At 44.5% G+C, this 15,909-nt stretch overlaps 1 protein-coding gene across 3 annotated transcripts in view; it reads left to right on the forward strand.

Moving 5' to 3' along the window:
• SMOC1 (SPARC related modular calcium binding 1) overlaps positions 1-15,148 on the forward strand; it is a 128,720-nt gene extending 113,572 nt beyond the window's left edge. For 2 of the 3 annotated variants that reach the window (XM_021540752.2, XM_021540755.2), the window contains exons 11-13: positions 2,039-2,286; positions 9,886-9,936; positions 11,644-15,148. In XM_021540752.2, the coding sequence (XP_021396427.1) occupies positions 2,039-2,286; positions 9,886-9,936; positions 11,644-11,660 (316 nt within the window). In that variant the 3' untranslated portion in view covers positions 11,661-15,148. The remainder of the gene's footprint in view (positions 1-2,038; positions 2,287-9,885; positions 9,937-11,643) is intronic. The other variant, XM_021540753.2, reaches the window with a different exon arrangement.
• The last annotated feature ends 761 nt before the right edge of the window (positions 15,149-15,909 follow it).

Raw genomic sequence — 15,909 nt, forward strand, 5'->3', positions numbered from 1 at the left:
TATGTTAATAAATGTCATAAAAACAAGACACAGGATGTGTTTCTGTTCTCTCCTATCATCCTGGTCATTTCATACAGTTTAGAAAATCAGAAAATCAGAAATTCAACCCCTTAACTACTGGGGTGGAATTTTGCAATTTTTGCTTGTCTGTAGGTGATTCTTGGTGCTTGCCTGATGTTTTGGTTCCCCAAACTAAGCCAGACTTATTCCTAACCCCTTCTTCCTCCTTCACAGTGTTTATCTCATTGTACATTAAACAGATGCTGTGACTAAATACCAGCCTGCCTCTCAGTTAAGAAATAAATGAAGGAAATAGTTTCAAGTAAAACCTTGAAAAAAATATTACACAGTTTATTTGCCTCTCTGTACTGTGTGTGCTTACTTGTTACAAGGATTCATGTGCCTCTGGGTAGGGGTTACCTTTCTAATTTCTATCCTTTTTGTAAAAGCCATCAGAAAAGGTTAATGAGGATCTCAGTTTTCCATCTAAACTTCAGTTCTCACTTTCCGCATGCTGCAGATTCCCTTTCACAAATTATTTAATTTACCACAGGGGTAGCATGTGTGAGAGGGTATTTTTCAGGCTCTGTAGCTGCATTTTAAAGGCAAAACTCGTCACACCAGAAAGTCTAAAGAATTTTCTCTCTCCTAGTTCCCAACCAAAAAAAGAAAAAAAAAAAAAAAAAAAAAAAATCAGTGACCATATAAGTATATATTCTACTAGTTTCTGAAACAAGGAACAAGGTCAACAGCAGTCTTGGAGACTATTTTATAGGGTACTGGGATGTGTATTTCTCCATCAGCTAGAATGCCCCAAACTCACACCAGAATCTGGCTGTCTGCAGCAGGCAACTGTTCCTCTCTCCTTCCTGGGGAAGGAATTTATGCAGCAGCTGGATATGTCTCCTGGAATAAGTCAGAGCAATCAGTGCCAGTGTAGAATGTCTGACTACCTATCCACTAATTTCCATGCACTAAAATGCTTTATGCTTGGAAGGAAGAAAAGGTTCAGGCCTCAGCCTCATTTTAGCATCTTTTCAGCTTTCTCTGTTGGCATGCTCATCATATTGAAAAAAGACAGACTAGTTTAGAAAGAATTTCTTCCCTGGTTCTCAGTATCCCTGAGGAATAGCCCCCATTCCCACTGCTGCTGCAGAGCACCAGGCACTGGTTAAATGATATTACAGTACCTGTTCAGTGGTGGCATGATGTTGAAAGGCAGCATTCTGTATTTGTGTGCCTATAGCTGTGGCTTTTCCTTCTTTTTTTTCTCCTTTTCCTCTCTGATCTTGTTGTTGGCTACAGAAGGAAAATGTGAGTCAAATAGCATCAAACTTGTAATACCACAATGATTAAGAAATGAAACAAACTGAAGTTGCCAGCTCTGTAGTACTGCTTTTAATGGATTTGTGGTTTTTATCTTCTGTGGAACTCTTGTGTGTAAATCAGGTATGTGAAAAGCATGAAAAATGCAGAAAATACAGCAGAGGAGTTCAGATTATATAAACAGATACAGGGAGATGAATATTGTATCTTGCCAAGGACATTTTCAAATAATGAATGTGTCTTGCATTAAATTAATTTGTTCCCTTCCTGAAGTCTAGATGTTACTGTCACAGAAACTACCAGGACAGCTGACACTCATGGCTATCTTGCTGGTAATTTGAATGGGAGCCCTAGGGCCCAAAGGACCAAGGAGATTGTCTCTTGCCATCTAATAAGAATTGTTCTGGGATTAGGCTGAGTTTCATCAACTGGTGTGAGGAGAGCCATAGCTACTGATGGCATCAGACTCCAGGATTCTTTTGGCAATTCACTTGTTAATGCTAAAGGACCTTTTTAGAAAAAGTTCATCTGCAAAGAGATGAACTCATATCTCAAAAGAGCACAGCTAAAAGGAGGAGATTGGAAGACCTGTGTTTTTTGCTTACTTTGAACATGATGCAGCACTTGTCTGAGTGAACAGCTCTTGCTCCTCTGCTCCTCAGTGTTGGTGAGAGCACCCCCTTGTTGGGGGCCTGTGCTTCCTCTGTTCCAGGTTCTCTGAGCCAGACCCCAGCCACACACTGGAGGAGCGAGTGGTACACTGGTACTTCAGCCAGCTGGACAACAACAGCAGCAATGACATCAACAAGCGGGAGCTGAAGCCTTTCAAGCGGTATGTGAAGAAGAAAGCCAAGCCCAAGAAATGTGCCCGTCGTTTCACTGACTACTGTGACCTCAACAAGGACAAGTCAATCTCACTTCAGGAGCTGAAAGGGTGTTTGGGAGTCAGCAAGGAAGGAGGTGAGTGCCTTTTCTTCCTCATTGCATGACAGTAAAAGTTGACAAACAAACATGACAAAAACTGACTTACAGCAAATTTAGAAATCCATTTTCTCCCAGCTGTTTCAAAAGTGTCAATAGTTTGTATAAGCAAATGAGTGGGACTAATACACTGCCATGCAAATGTAGTTTTTTACTTGTCTTATGGCTCCCTCTTCTATGCCTTATCCCAGACCTCTGTGCTAAGCACTGTACAGAAAAAGGACAACAGATAAGAGTTCTTGGCCACAACTTTTTTTGTATTGTTGACATCCTTGGAAACTGTAGTTAAGATCAGGTCCCCTCTGAGTAATACCCCGCTAACAAGATTCTGTTGTCTCAGCCATGCAGGTTGGATGATGTATGAGCCAGCACAGACCCAGTCCTTCTCTGGAGGACTGTTTACTAACAGAAATAATACTTATTTTCATTGCTAAATTCAGGATGCAGGAGAATAGATGATGCAAAGAGAACAATTCAGAAAGCAAGCACAGGGCTGTACTGTTGCCCTTTTTCAAACTTAAATTGCACTTTGAGATTGCTAGAGAAATAAGGCATGTGAATAACCTATTTTCCTTTCTGTTTAATGTCTGAGCAATCAACTCATCCTCTTGCCTTTTCTTCCTTTTTTCATCTTCACCTCATAATCTGTTGGGACCCGAAACAAACTGATATTTTTGGAAATTTTAGGAATTGAAACAGTTCAACCCAAATTCAATAATTATCAGACATTCTTGACTGTGGGCAGATTTGCTTGGCAGGAGAAGGCAAACAGGGAGATTCCAGGGGACTAATTTCCTGTGCAGGTGTTTTGGCTTTGCAGCTGTTGTAAGTGTCATGGTAGTTGGGAAGGGTGGATAGTTTTTTTCCCTCCCATCTTAATCTTTCCTTAGTCCTTTTCTCAGGTTTAGCACAAGTAGGAAGGGAGTTGGTACATTCGGGTGTTGGGAAGTTGCATTTTCTAGGTCCTTTGCAAACCATAGTTACCATAATAGGCATATAGCATTACTTGTCAGCTGTGAGAAGCATTCAGCTTCCCTAGCCCTGTGGAGATGTTTTTTTAGTCATCAGTACCTTACTGAGGAATGACATACCAAAATAGCAATCCTTAATTTTATTACCTTCCCAATAAGATGAATATGCCAAATGATTTTTATTGCTATTTGGCCTGGAATAACACTCTCTGGAATCTGCTGCCCTGGCCAACTGAATGTTCAAAATTTAGTTTATGGAAGGGGAAAAAATCAAAGGGAAAGAAAGAAAATGTGAAACTTTGAGCCCAAGTGAAGGGGAAAGAAGGCAGCATGACATTGTTGTGGGTGCCTGATTGTCTATCTGTTTCCTGAGAACACAACCTTGACCCTTTCATGGTTTCTTTGTTGTATGAGAACAGGACCGTGGTCAAAAAGGGGCTCTGATCTTTTTCTGTCATACAGCTCCACATACCTACTACAGACCTGATAAGCCTTGAGGATTGAAGATAAAGGGATAAGTTAAAGGATGGTGAGGACTAAAAAGCAGTGCAAGGGGCAGTGCAGACAGAAGGTACTAACATGGAAGAAAGACCTGAGTGAGACTGCTGCAGAGGTGCAATAAACAAGTTTGCAGTGGATCTTTTTTAAGAAGTCATTAAGTTGTGAGGTGGTAGATGACATGCTTTCTATGCTTCCTCTTCAGAAGTACTACTTAATTTAGAAACAGTCAGCATCTTTGCCTTTGACATGGTCCCCCACAAATCCTCTCTAGACTGGAGAGAGATGGTTGGGTTATTAGGTGGATAAGGAATTGGTTGGATTATCATATCCAGAGGGAGGAGTGCTGCGTCTCCCCCTCAAATCCATGGGGGCAGAACCCCAGTGGGCCCTGGCCAGCTGGGCAGTGGGGCGAGGCGGGCAGAGGGAAGGAACTTCTCCTTGGATCCCGGGGGGCTTGGAGAAGCTCCCTCATGAGTCCAAAGACGAGCTGGTCCCACAAGCAAAGGAAAGAGGTGCTCTCCCTCAGGATTAGTTCCAAAGTTTAATGAGGGCCTGGAGAGATCCCAGGCCACATCTGATTTCAAAGGTCATCCAGAACAAGAAAGAGGGTCTCCTGGCCCAGAGCTGCCAGATATAGGGGGGTGGGGAAACCCGAGCAGGCAATGGGGAAGGACAGGGGAGTGGCTCTCGGGGGGCAAGGCCTCAGAGTGACCACTGAGGAGGGGGTCGGGGAGGAGTCCCAGCCAGGGTCCAGTTACCTGGTGACCCTGGGAGAAGGATCTGGACAAAGGGGAAGGGTCACCAGGTGATGGACACATCACCTGGCAGGAGACGGGGATGGGTTGGAGTTTGATGGACATACAGGTACTGATGGGAAAGCTGGGATGAACAAACAGGTACAAAGAGGGGATATGGAGGGACAAACCATTGTGAGGGGATATACAGTGCAAACACAACTCTACAGTGGAGGTCAACAGCTCGGAGTCCTGATGGACATCAGGGACACGTGGGTTCATACTGGACCAGTGTTATTTAATATCTTCATTAAAGATTGAGTGCACCCTCAGCAAATTAGCAGATGACACCAAGCTGAGTGGTGCAGTTGCCAAGCCTGAATGATGAGATGCTATCCAGAGGGATCTGGACAAGCTCAAGAAGTGGCCCCATGGGAATCTCATGAGGTTTAAGATGACCAAGGGCAAGGTCCTGCACCTGGTTCAGGGCAATCCCCAATATCAACACTGGCTATGGATGAGCAGGTCAGGAGCAGCCCTGCCCAGAGGGACTGGGGGTGCTGGTGGGTGAGAGGCTGGACATGACCCAGCCATGGGCACTTCCAGCCCAGAGAGCCAAACGTGTCCTGGGCTGCATCCAAAGCAGCGTGGGCAGCAGGGCCAGGGAGGGGATTCTGCCCCTCTGCTCTGCTCTGCTGAGAGCCCACCTGCAGGGCTGCATCAGCTCTGGGGTCCCAGCACAGGAAGGACAAGGACCTGTTGGAGAGAGTCCAGAGGAAGCCACCAAGATGATTAGAGGGACAGAGCATCTCTGCAGTGAGGAAAGGCTGAGAGAACTGGGGTTGTTCATCCTGGAAAAGAGAAGGCTTGGGGTGACCTAATTGTGGCCTTCCAGTACCTGAAGGGAGCCTGTAAGAAAGAGGGAGAGGGACTTTTTGCAAGAGCACAGTGTGACAGGACAGGGGGAAATAACTTCAAACTGAAAGACAGTAGGTTTAGATTAGGTATAAGAATAAAGTTCTTTACTCTGAGGGTGATGAGGGCTGGAACAGGTTGCCCAGAAAAGCTGTGGATGCCCCATTACTGGAGGTGTTCAAGGCCAGGTTGGATGGGGATGTGAGTAGCCTGGTTTAGTGAAAAGTGTCCTTGCCCATGGCAGGGGGATTGAAACAAGATGAACTTAAAAGGTGCCTTCCAACCCAAACCATTCTATGATTCTGCGATCTTACCCCTTCTCTAACTTTCCTTTATCTTGATCATAGGTGCATGTAGTCAGTCCCTGTATTTTGCTGCCTGTTTCTTTCTCTGTACCATAGCCTCCAAAGATCTGCTGGGGCTGAGGTCACTGTGGGTTCAGACCAAGAGCTAGCTGGAAACCTTTTTGATGATGTACTGTCAGTTGTAAACTGCTAGTCAGATGAAGACAAAACTTTTCATGGAAATGTTTCTGTTTCAACAAAAGTTTTGTTTAAAAGGTTTTTCTGGTCTAGCTTGGATGAGGAGGGGTTGGAGGGAGGCAAGGAGGGTTATAATTTCCCCTTTATATACTTAATTACAAGTGAACTTAGCTCAGATGTTCCAAATCCTGTTTGGGTGTCCAGTAGCATAAGGACTAAACTGAAGTGGGTCATCATTCCAGGTGAGTATACCTCTTGCTAGGCAAATTGAACACTTGTAATGATTTTGAAAATAAAACATAATACAAACTTTGTAGTATTTGGGATTCTGAGGAAAACAAATATTAAGCGTTCTGCATTTTTGTCAGTGTTTTGCTTTTTTTTTGGTGGCCAGTTCCATCCAAACGTGAAAATAGAGCTGCATAGATAACACACTACTGTTACGTGCCTCTCAGGACCTAGAGAGTCCAAACAAGATTTATATGTAGGGATTCAGCTGGGATATTTGTAAGGACAAACCTGAATCTGAGTTCTTTCCAGCTTAGAGTTAGATCTGTTTGAGATGCATAGTTGTGTGTGTCTTCCCTTCCTCAACAGTCTTTTTATGCCTGTGGTAACCTAATATGTGGGTACTGCCAACCAGGGGTTTTCCAGTGAGGAAGTTAGCTGTCCACTCTGTCAGAAATCCTTCCTCTTTTCCATCCTCATGGTGACCCAAAAAGCTGCTGGCAAATCTGCTAGGTCTGGTGGCCACTTTGTATAGCTCTTGTCCCTCTCTTTAAACCAGACTTGTTTTTATCAAGGGCTATTTACATGGAAAAATGCCATTCTTGGATCTCAGAATGGTGTGGCCACATAAAAGAGTCAGCCTTTGAATGCTTGCAGAAGGCTGCAAATGGCTTCTTAAACTGGGGCAGAACAGGCAGGCAGGGCTTTTAGCTTGGAGTATGCCAGAAACACCTTTGCCATCACTTGATCTAAGACTGTCTGTTTGAGGAATTGTGGAAGGAAAACAGACTGATTTACAGCCTGTTAAAAGTTAGCATTCCTCAGCGTGGTCTGCACAGCCTGAGTTAAGGGGGGAGCCATCTGTGATCAAAGAACAAATGTATCTCCCTGCATTAGTCAAAAGACAGGATCTTCGAGAGGAGATAGACAGACATCGTAAAGCTTTGCTGGAAAGTTACTGGACCTAAGATTAATTAGAGTCCAGTGATGTTGGAGATAGAAGGGCTGTAGATTTAAGTGAGGCTTATGCTAGCTGTGCTGGCTGCAAAATTTTGGAGTTGAGTTTTACCTCTATATTCTTCCAAGTTCAGAAGACAAAGTCAGCATTTTGTGCCTGCCCAAAAAGGAGCTAAGGGAATAAGCAGCAAAGAAATGTCCCTGTGCCAGCTGACGGGAAGTTCCCTTCTGCCAGCTCAGATCCTGTGATTGCTTTGCTATCCAAGAGCTTGTCAAATGGTTGGTGTTGGGCATGCTTCACAGGACATGAGGACATCTGAGGTGGAACCAAGCCACCAAGAGTGCAGTCCAAAAACAGGATCAAAATGTCTTAATTAAAAAGTGTATGTGTGTGTAATTAAATAGAATGTCACTTTCTACTGAATCTGAGGAAATGTTACAGAAAGAAGGAAAAGTAGACAGACAATCTGAGCAGAAGATTTCATTCAGTGATGTTTTGGACCTTTCTTACTGCTATCTTCAGAAGTAATTGCATGCTTAGGAGACTGGGAATGAATTACTCTATATCATTACTGTACAAGCCATTGTGTGGGAGAAGGTAGCAAAAAGCAGTCACCTGGGAAAGGCTTCTGGACCAATGATGATAGAAAATAACAATCTGAGTGGCCATGAGAAAACTGTAATCAGGTAATGACTGAATTAAAAAGGAATTTCAAAGTACATTTATTTGCTATTAGATTAGAACCAAAGGAGCTACACTGGTTCTGTGCTTGGTTTTGTTTGTCTTGTTAAGATACTCCCCTTTGGAGCTTTGTAGAGGTGCTATAATTTGCCTTTAGTCTTGACAAAAGTTAGCAATACTATGAATCAGAACATCAGTATTGTGTTGAGAACAAAAGATAAGCCTGTTTCTCTCCCCAAAAGGTGAAAGGTGTGCTCAGTATGTCTGAAGAATAGTAATTTCCTATGAAAAGCTGCTGGGGTTTCCTTGGGGCTTTTTCTTTTGAAAGACATCTGGCCTAATCCAGTGTGACTAGAACTGTTATCCAAGACAGTGTACTTGTGAGGATGATCAAATACTCAGCTTTATGAAACTTGCTGAATGATGGGATGTTACCCGATAATGCCCAAGGGCTTCCCAGCTATATGTTAGTAACCCATGCCATAGTCCTTCCTCTCCTGTGTGTCAGCAGTGCAGTGTTGTTGTGGCAAGTTTTGCCTTCGACAGGAACACATGGCTGGCCTGGTTTGTATGGCAGGCAGGCAGCTGAGGGCAGTGCTCTCTGCCCCAGAGTAGCAGGGGATGAGGCTCAGCACAGTTTCCCACACAGCTGCACAGGGCCATGTGCTCGAGCATACCAGCCATGGCACAGAGGGTTGCTCCTGCTCCATCAGCCTAGAGATCCCACCTCTTTCCAAAGACAGGCAGTGCTCACTCAGCTCTTTCCAAAGATGGGTTGTGCTCATGCATAGCACTGTGCTGCAGGTTTACCTGCACTGGGTGGTAAAGGTGAGAGGGTTCTTTTGGATGCCCCTAGCTTCCCCAGGCTGCCAGCCAGGGCAGCGATGTGCAGCCTGGCAGTGCCCTCCAGGGCCCTGGCAGCTGCCCATGAAGGGCCCAGGCTGTGAGTGCCAGTCAGCCCGGGCACTGGAGATCCTCTGGCCCTGGCAGTGAGTCTGTGCCCAGGGCAGCAGAGCCGCGGTTGACACGGAACATCAGCGAGGGCGGTTCTGCCGATCCCGGCAGGGCAGGTGGCTGGAGCTGGGCTGGTGCTGGGGCTTGGAATGACTGCATGTGCTTACACAGTTTCTCTTAGTAATGTTCTCTAAAGCCAACAGGCTGTGCTTTGTGACCAGTTTCAGCCTTGGCCACTGACACCTTTTCCTCCCCCTGGCTTTTTCTTCTCAGCAGCTCTGTTCCCATCTTACAGCCCATCCTCCTGGCCCCTGGGGCTTCCTACACCTTGCCCCTGCCCTCTGAGCTTCTGCCCATCTTGTTCCTGCACAGAGCAGCATGTCAGTAGAGTACTTGATGTGCAGAGTGAGCTGTGCAGTCAGGCCATGTGCATGCACAAATCAAAGTCATAGGCTGAGTGGAGGGTGGCAACATGCTTATTGCTGCTGGCTGGGAGCAGGAGCTCCCATTTTCAGATAACCTTCCTCTGAAATCAGATGAAGCAGTTTGCAGGTAGTGTGCCATGCCTTTGACAGCTCCTGTAATCCCTCAGCTGTCTGTACCCAGTGCAGAGGCCCTTGGCATGAGCTCCATCTGGTGTAGGGTACATGTGCCTGTTATCTCATAACACAGTCACAGCTCTGCCCTTCTGCCACGTATAAGTTCAGGTTTTTGATTTTAGGCACTTGTTTGTTTGATAAAAGTGAAGCATTTAATAAACCTAGGCTGTCTGCATTGCCTGTACCTTCACTGTCTTCTGGCTTCCCCCTTTCTACATGGCATTATTTTGCTTGCTTGGGGAACCTTCATGATACTGTTTGTCGCCTTCCTTTCTTCTTTCTCCTTCCACTGTTCAGTTCAACCTTGTAATTACTTCTGTTATTTCCTGCCCATGCTGGATTTCATGATACTCAGCTACTACAACACCAGGTATTTAACATCTCTTATCCCAGCCACACTGGTTAGACTCTTGCATGTGAATGCTGTTGGCAGGACTTGCTGTGAGCATGCTCAGAGTGGGTGCCTTGAACCTGCTCTCTAGCAACAGATGAGGGAAGGGTCTTTTGTCATGCCATGGCATTTTCTTCCTTTAATGTGGTTCTTGGATTTTACAGGTAGCCTGAGCAGTTTGCCCAATGGAAAAAGACAAGGCCTTAACCCTTTCAGTGAGTATCTTGTCAAAATGTTTTCTTTCTTCCTATGCTACGCATGTATTGCAGAATTCATTCTCCCCTGTTCTCCTGTGTTTATGAGCAGCAATATATAAACCAAAGTTGTTCCTAACTGGTATAAAAACACCAACATGCAGCTCCATTGCATCATTTCAAAGTCCAGCTCGATGTCATTTGCTGGAACTGACTATATGTTGCTAAGGAATTAGAATAGGATAAAGCAGCTATGGGATGACTACTTTCCTATCCTACTCTTCCTTCTTCTATCAAGCAATAATTTAGGTGATTTGTTGTGTTTACATTCCATTAGTCCATGGACAAATTCCCCTGAAGACTCCTCTCTATCATGGTAAGGGTCTGCTCTCCTCTATTTTTTGGCATTGAATCACATGGACCCTTTCATCAGGCATGAAAAATAGCATCATTTGCTTTATTTTTAGATTTGCTGCTTGGTTTTGTTGAGTACTTCTCATTTTGGATTGTAAGAAGGAGTGAGAAGCAAGCAGTTCTCCCCTGCCTCTATCTTCTGCCACTTGTTCTATAGCTGTCCTACATATGTCTGGTTAGACTCCTTTTTGTGTTGATGAGACCTAGGCTGTGTATTTGTTTAATGCCAGCAGTCTTCTTATACCTCTTGCTTTCCTCCTTATCTTTCTGGGGAATGTATCTGGTCCTGGTGAGATGGGCTGAACAGAGGACCAAAGATAAAGATCAACTACACCTTGTACATTGATGATGTGATGTTTCCTGCTGTGTCCTCCATTCTGATTATGTACTTGATTCTTGCCTGCTGGTAAAAGCTGAGCAGAGGCATTTGAACAATTGCTGTAGCTGCAGCCCCTTCCTTGTCACTCAAAGTGCTCAGTGTAGGACAGGTCATCAGCACTCCCATGCTACACTGCACTTACAGACATGGAAAACAGTCTGTTGTTTTTATGAGCTGCCATTGAGCTCTGCAGGCACCTTTTGCAGAGCTGTGTAATTGAATGTGCATATGGCTACCTGCAATAATTTTGCATTTGACAATATTTGCCCCCTGTGACAGGACATGTTGATCAGCACTGATTTCACTGAGGCCTTTCCTCCTAGTGAGGTAACCTTTTCCCCTCAAATCTCTACTTTTGCTTTCTCTTTAGCATGTTTTCACCTGTAATTAGTCCACAGAGCTCTAGTTGTGATCCCATAAGAGCTTTGGTTCTTTAAGAACCTTTGGTGAGGGGCTTAAAAGCTTTCTGAAGAAAGGCCTTCTCCAAGACCTGCTTGTCTGCTAGGGAAGGAGCAGCTGGCTGTGGCTAATGGGGAGATGGTGGCAGGGCAGCCTGGCAGCAGTGGGTTTCTGCATCAGCTGTGCCAGGCAGAAGAGCAGAGCAAGGGATGTTGGACCAGTTGTTTCCCTAGACCGCATGCCCATTTTGAAGGAGGGGGAGGAAAGTGGTGTTGTGTTTAAAAATATGTCAATCCCTAAGGCTCCATGTGACTCATTCAGTGCTTTTTCCAGCAAGGCTGTCTCATTAGCCCCTGGTTGTTTTCAGCCTCACAGCTTATTCTGGTATCTCAGCTTTCTGGGACCATGGCTTCAGCAGAGGCTGTACTGGATCTTTATCAGTCAGCTTTCTATTTGTTTTAATTTGCCTTTTTCTCTTACTTGTTCTGCTTCTGTTCTGTTTTTCCCTCCTTGCCCACCCCACCCGACTCTTTCAGTAGGTCGCCTGGTGTAGCAGCAGAAGACAAGAAGGGAAGGCAGGAGCTGACCCAAAGGAAGAAAAGATTCAGTGACAGATGGACAGACACCTTGCTGCTTGTGAGCAAGCATGCAGCACCAGCAACATCCAACGTAGCAGAAGTGGCACCCAGAATGTTTGCACTTTTAAAAAATTGGTTTGGATTTTTTTAAATTGCTTTTCAATGCCATTATCTAATACTTTGGAAAGTGGAGGGAACCAGGATCATGACTTTTTAAAATTGGAACAGCTACTGATGATGTAAAATTGAGTTGACTGGGACTCAAAGAATTTTATATACTGTATATAAATATGTATGTAAATTGTACAGTTGTCTTGTACAGGGGTTGGAGTCACTGTTCTGTTCCTCCCTTTGCTTTTGAAGGCTATTAGGGTTAGAGGGACACTTTGCATTTAATGGATTATAGTAATGCATTCATTTCTGCCACCAAACTATCATTCAGTGGTGAGCCTTAACAGCACCTCCTTGCAGAAATGAGCCAGTGTATCAGCATGAATTGTTCTTGCAGATGTGCACACAGTGCCCCAGATACCAAATGCTTATTGAGAGCAGCTGAACCCCTTTTTTTTTACCATAAAGCTCTCTGCAACTCAGGCAATTGGGTTTTTGAGAGCACAGATTTCACGTAAGTATTGCTGCACTGCAAAGCTGCTTAAAGTAGGGATAGAAAAGGGTTGTGTTAGGGATGTACAATAATAGTGTGTGCACCTCTTGTAAGTTTGGCAGAAATTAAATACAAATGCATTGCTATTCATGCTTAGATAACATGCTTAGCAAAGATGCTCTGTGCCTCTGGAATCTAAAGCTGTAAGAAGGATGTGGGAGCCATAGGCCTAGTAGAGTCAGTGAAGTCTTGCATCTTCTGCTCTGATAGAGTGTTCATCTGTATGTTGTACAGCAATAAGCATTTTGAGAAGCCTGCTAAAAGCAGCATTAGCCTGCCTTGAGCTTTGCTGAAGAGCAAAGGACATACTTGTCAATGCAGACAGACACAGTCATGCTGCTGTCCCCAAGAGTCTGCTTTACTTATGTTTCAGCAGTACAGCTTGGGCCATGCTCACTGGTGAAGGTCTGTCAGCAGTGACTTTCTTGTCCTTGGTGGTTGTGAATCCAAGCTCTCCTCCTGCACATTGGTGTGCCTGCCCACTTTGCTGGATTTGCTGTTGCCAGTACCTCCTGGGTGCTGTGACACTGGAGTGTGATTAGCAGTAATAGTGAGGAGTCTGGTGTTCTTGGAGGCCACAGGGGCTGTGTCAACCACTAGCAGTTTTACCAAAGTTGTTTCTTTGGCAGGGGTGCTCATATCAGCAATCCTAGATTTGGGCAGTGTGATGGGACACACAGAGTTTTGCTTTGTGTATTTCCAACCACTGGCAGCACTTGCCTGTTCTAAGCAGCCTCCCACTTCTGACCTGGTGATTCTTCTGCCACTTATCTCTGGACTAAGAACCTGTTAGAAGAAACTGTAGTGAAGGTGATGAAATGACATGATAATATGAGATCACACCAACAATTACTTGTAATAGCAATAGGTAATTGTAGAGACTGGATTCATCCTTCAAGGCTCTGTTGCTTTGGTAAAAAATGATACAATGCAGCATCTTCACACTGTCATGTCATCCTGACAGTACATGAGATAAATACATCACCAAAAAAAGTGTCCTGATGCAGTAAATTAGTGCTTGTTGACAAAATGGAAAGTTAAATAAAAGAAAAACTAACAAGCCTTTCTATAAGTAACTGTTTAAGAGTAGTAATAACTCTTCCTCTGGGAAGTATATTGGAGCTAATTATAACATATGGCATAGTTGAAAACACTTCTGGTAATATCTGAAATATACATCATACCATCATAATATAAAGAAGTCATCTCTTTAGCAAGAGCAGATCCTGCTGCTGGATCTTCATGGTTTCTCACATACAATGTATGTGTTTTTTTGGCCTGCAAGCTCCCACCTTCTTGATTGCTTCTTCTCATGTTCTTCTTTGGGGTTTTTCTTGGTTGATTTTTTGGAGGTTGTTTTGTTTTGATGCCCTGGGCATATCTTTTGTGTGTTGAAATAATTTGGTTTAGTGTATAGTTAGAAATGTCCATGCCACACTCACTAATCCTATTGTAGGGAGTAAAGAATGAAACCAACTGTATAAAAAAAACCTCCTCCATTTTAATATTCTAGTTTTAGGAATTAAAAATTCTGACTGCTGGGTTGGATGGTGTTTGGTGGTTTGGATTTTTTGGGGGTTTTTGGGGTTGGGATTTTTCTTTGTTCAGTCAGGGGTTTTTTTTATGTATAGTTCTATCCAGCAGAAAGAGACAGTTGGATGCCTCTAGGAATGCTATCAGTCAAGCACTGGGGCTGGGAAATGCACCACAAAATTGTGGGGATACTGCAGAGCTGCTATAACTCACTGCATCTTCTTCTGGAAATAAACAGCCAGTCACCACTCCTGCTTGTTATATAAATCCTACTGCTGACCTCCTTTTTCTCATCCTTGTGTCCTTCCCCTCCAAAAGGCCTACATTCACATGTGGTTTGCAACTAAAATTGGGTCAGTTCTTCAAGGAAGGCATTAAAGGGTGGCTGTGGGTTACCTTTGGTATTTGTAGGTATTCCTGTTGCTAGGCCAGGGCTGACTTTATGGATGGATTGTCAGGCATTACATTGCTTTCCTCTGTCACAAGACAATCCCAAGTCCCTGCATCCTGACTTGCTGAATTTGTGTGGGTCTCTGAGCAGCTTCTGGCAACACCTGTACACTGCCATGGAAGGCCCAACCAGCACGATTGTGTAATGTCCAGGTAGAGGTCAGGTTACTTGTTCTGGGTTTGTGTTGGAGGATTTGTGCAGACCATACGGGTCCTGATTCACAGAGCCCATAGCTATAGCCCCTGAGCCACATAGCTGTGAGCTGTCCAACAACCTATACTCATCAGATGAGAGCAGTGCCTCAGCTGCCCATTTTCCCTCTTGGTTTTATTGCCAGTCCACCTGGCTGCTAGGCCAAATTGTCCTTATCTGGTGGTTGTAAGCAATCTTTTGCTCTGCCTTGCATAAGGAACATCTTTCTGAAGCTGGGACACAGGGAGTGTCAGTGTTGTGTCTGAAAGCAGATCCTGGGCATGTGTCTTCTCATCCTTCAAGTCCTCCTGGACTTTTCCAGCTCTGCTTAGAATGATGGCTGAAAATGGCTGGGACAGAGAAGAGAACCAGGACTCAGCAGTGCAAGTCATCTGTTCGTCCCTGCCAGAAGTAAAAAAATCTTTCTTTCTTGCTGATCTTCCAAGGGCACAGTGTGTTGTAGGAAATTGCATTGCAGTGGGATTCGTGTGAAGGCACTGCTTTCCATGGCATGAGTTTATATTGAACTTACCCTGCCCCAGCACATTTCTGCCTATGGCAAATTTGTTAAACTGAAAAGCATCTGTCTGGTTTTGGTTTTGTAATAAAATAGATAACTTGTGCTCCAGTGTCTTGTGATGGTTACTTGTTGAATCTTGATTTCTGGTTATTCCTACAGTGCTGTAGGAGAGGGAAGGTGACTTTCCTCCTTGCAGAGTCAAGTGTCAGTCTGTGGTTGGGTTTGGAGGTCTGTGATGTTTCTCCCCTGTGTGTAAGCCTCCAGGGTGAATTAAAAGAAGCTCCGGAAGAAAAGATAAAGCAGCTCTGAGGTTTGATGAATCTGCCCAGCCTGCTTAGAAAGGCAGTGAAGCTTCAGCAGCAGTGTAGAGGTGATTGTAGAAGGTGGAGTCTTGCAACACAGTCTCCCCACAGCACAGGTGGGAGACAGGCTCTGCACCTTGCATGTCCTCATGGCTTCCTTTCACATGGGAGCCTTCATACTTTACTTTGCAGGTCATGCCTCGCTACATGGGAGCCTGAAATAGTATCTTCTAGCTGTTGTCCAAAACCTTTTAATCCTCAAAGATGGTGAGTAACAAGTCACACTGGAAAGCTGCTGCTGTTGTAAAACATAGGTTTTTCTAGGCTACAAGGAAGTGCAATTCATCAGAGACTGCAGCACCAAGTCCATGGAAGAGGAGGCCACACACTGATCCTTTCAAGTGTTTGACCAGCTTTGTCAACACTGTAATTTCCCTTGATCACATGTAAACCTTTTGCAATGAATAAGGAGCCAACTCATTCATTACACCTGGAAGACAAGGCAATTGCAGTCCCAGGGGAGGGTTTCTGCTTGTATGGTAGTCACAGGCTGGATTGTTTG

Source organism: Lonchura striata, chromosome 6, assembly GCF_046129695.1.
Source record: "Lonchura striata isolate bLonStr1 chromosome 6, bLonStr1.mat, whole genome shotgun sequence".
NCBI lineage: Eukaryota > Metazoa > Chordata > Aves > Passeriformes > Estrildidae > Lonchura > Lonchura striata.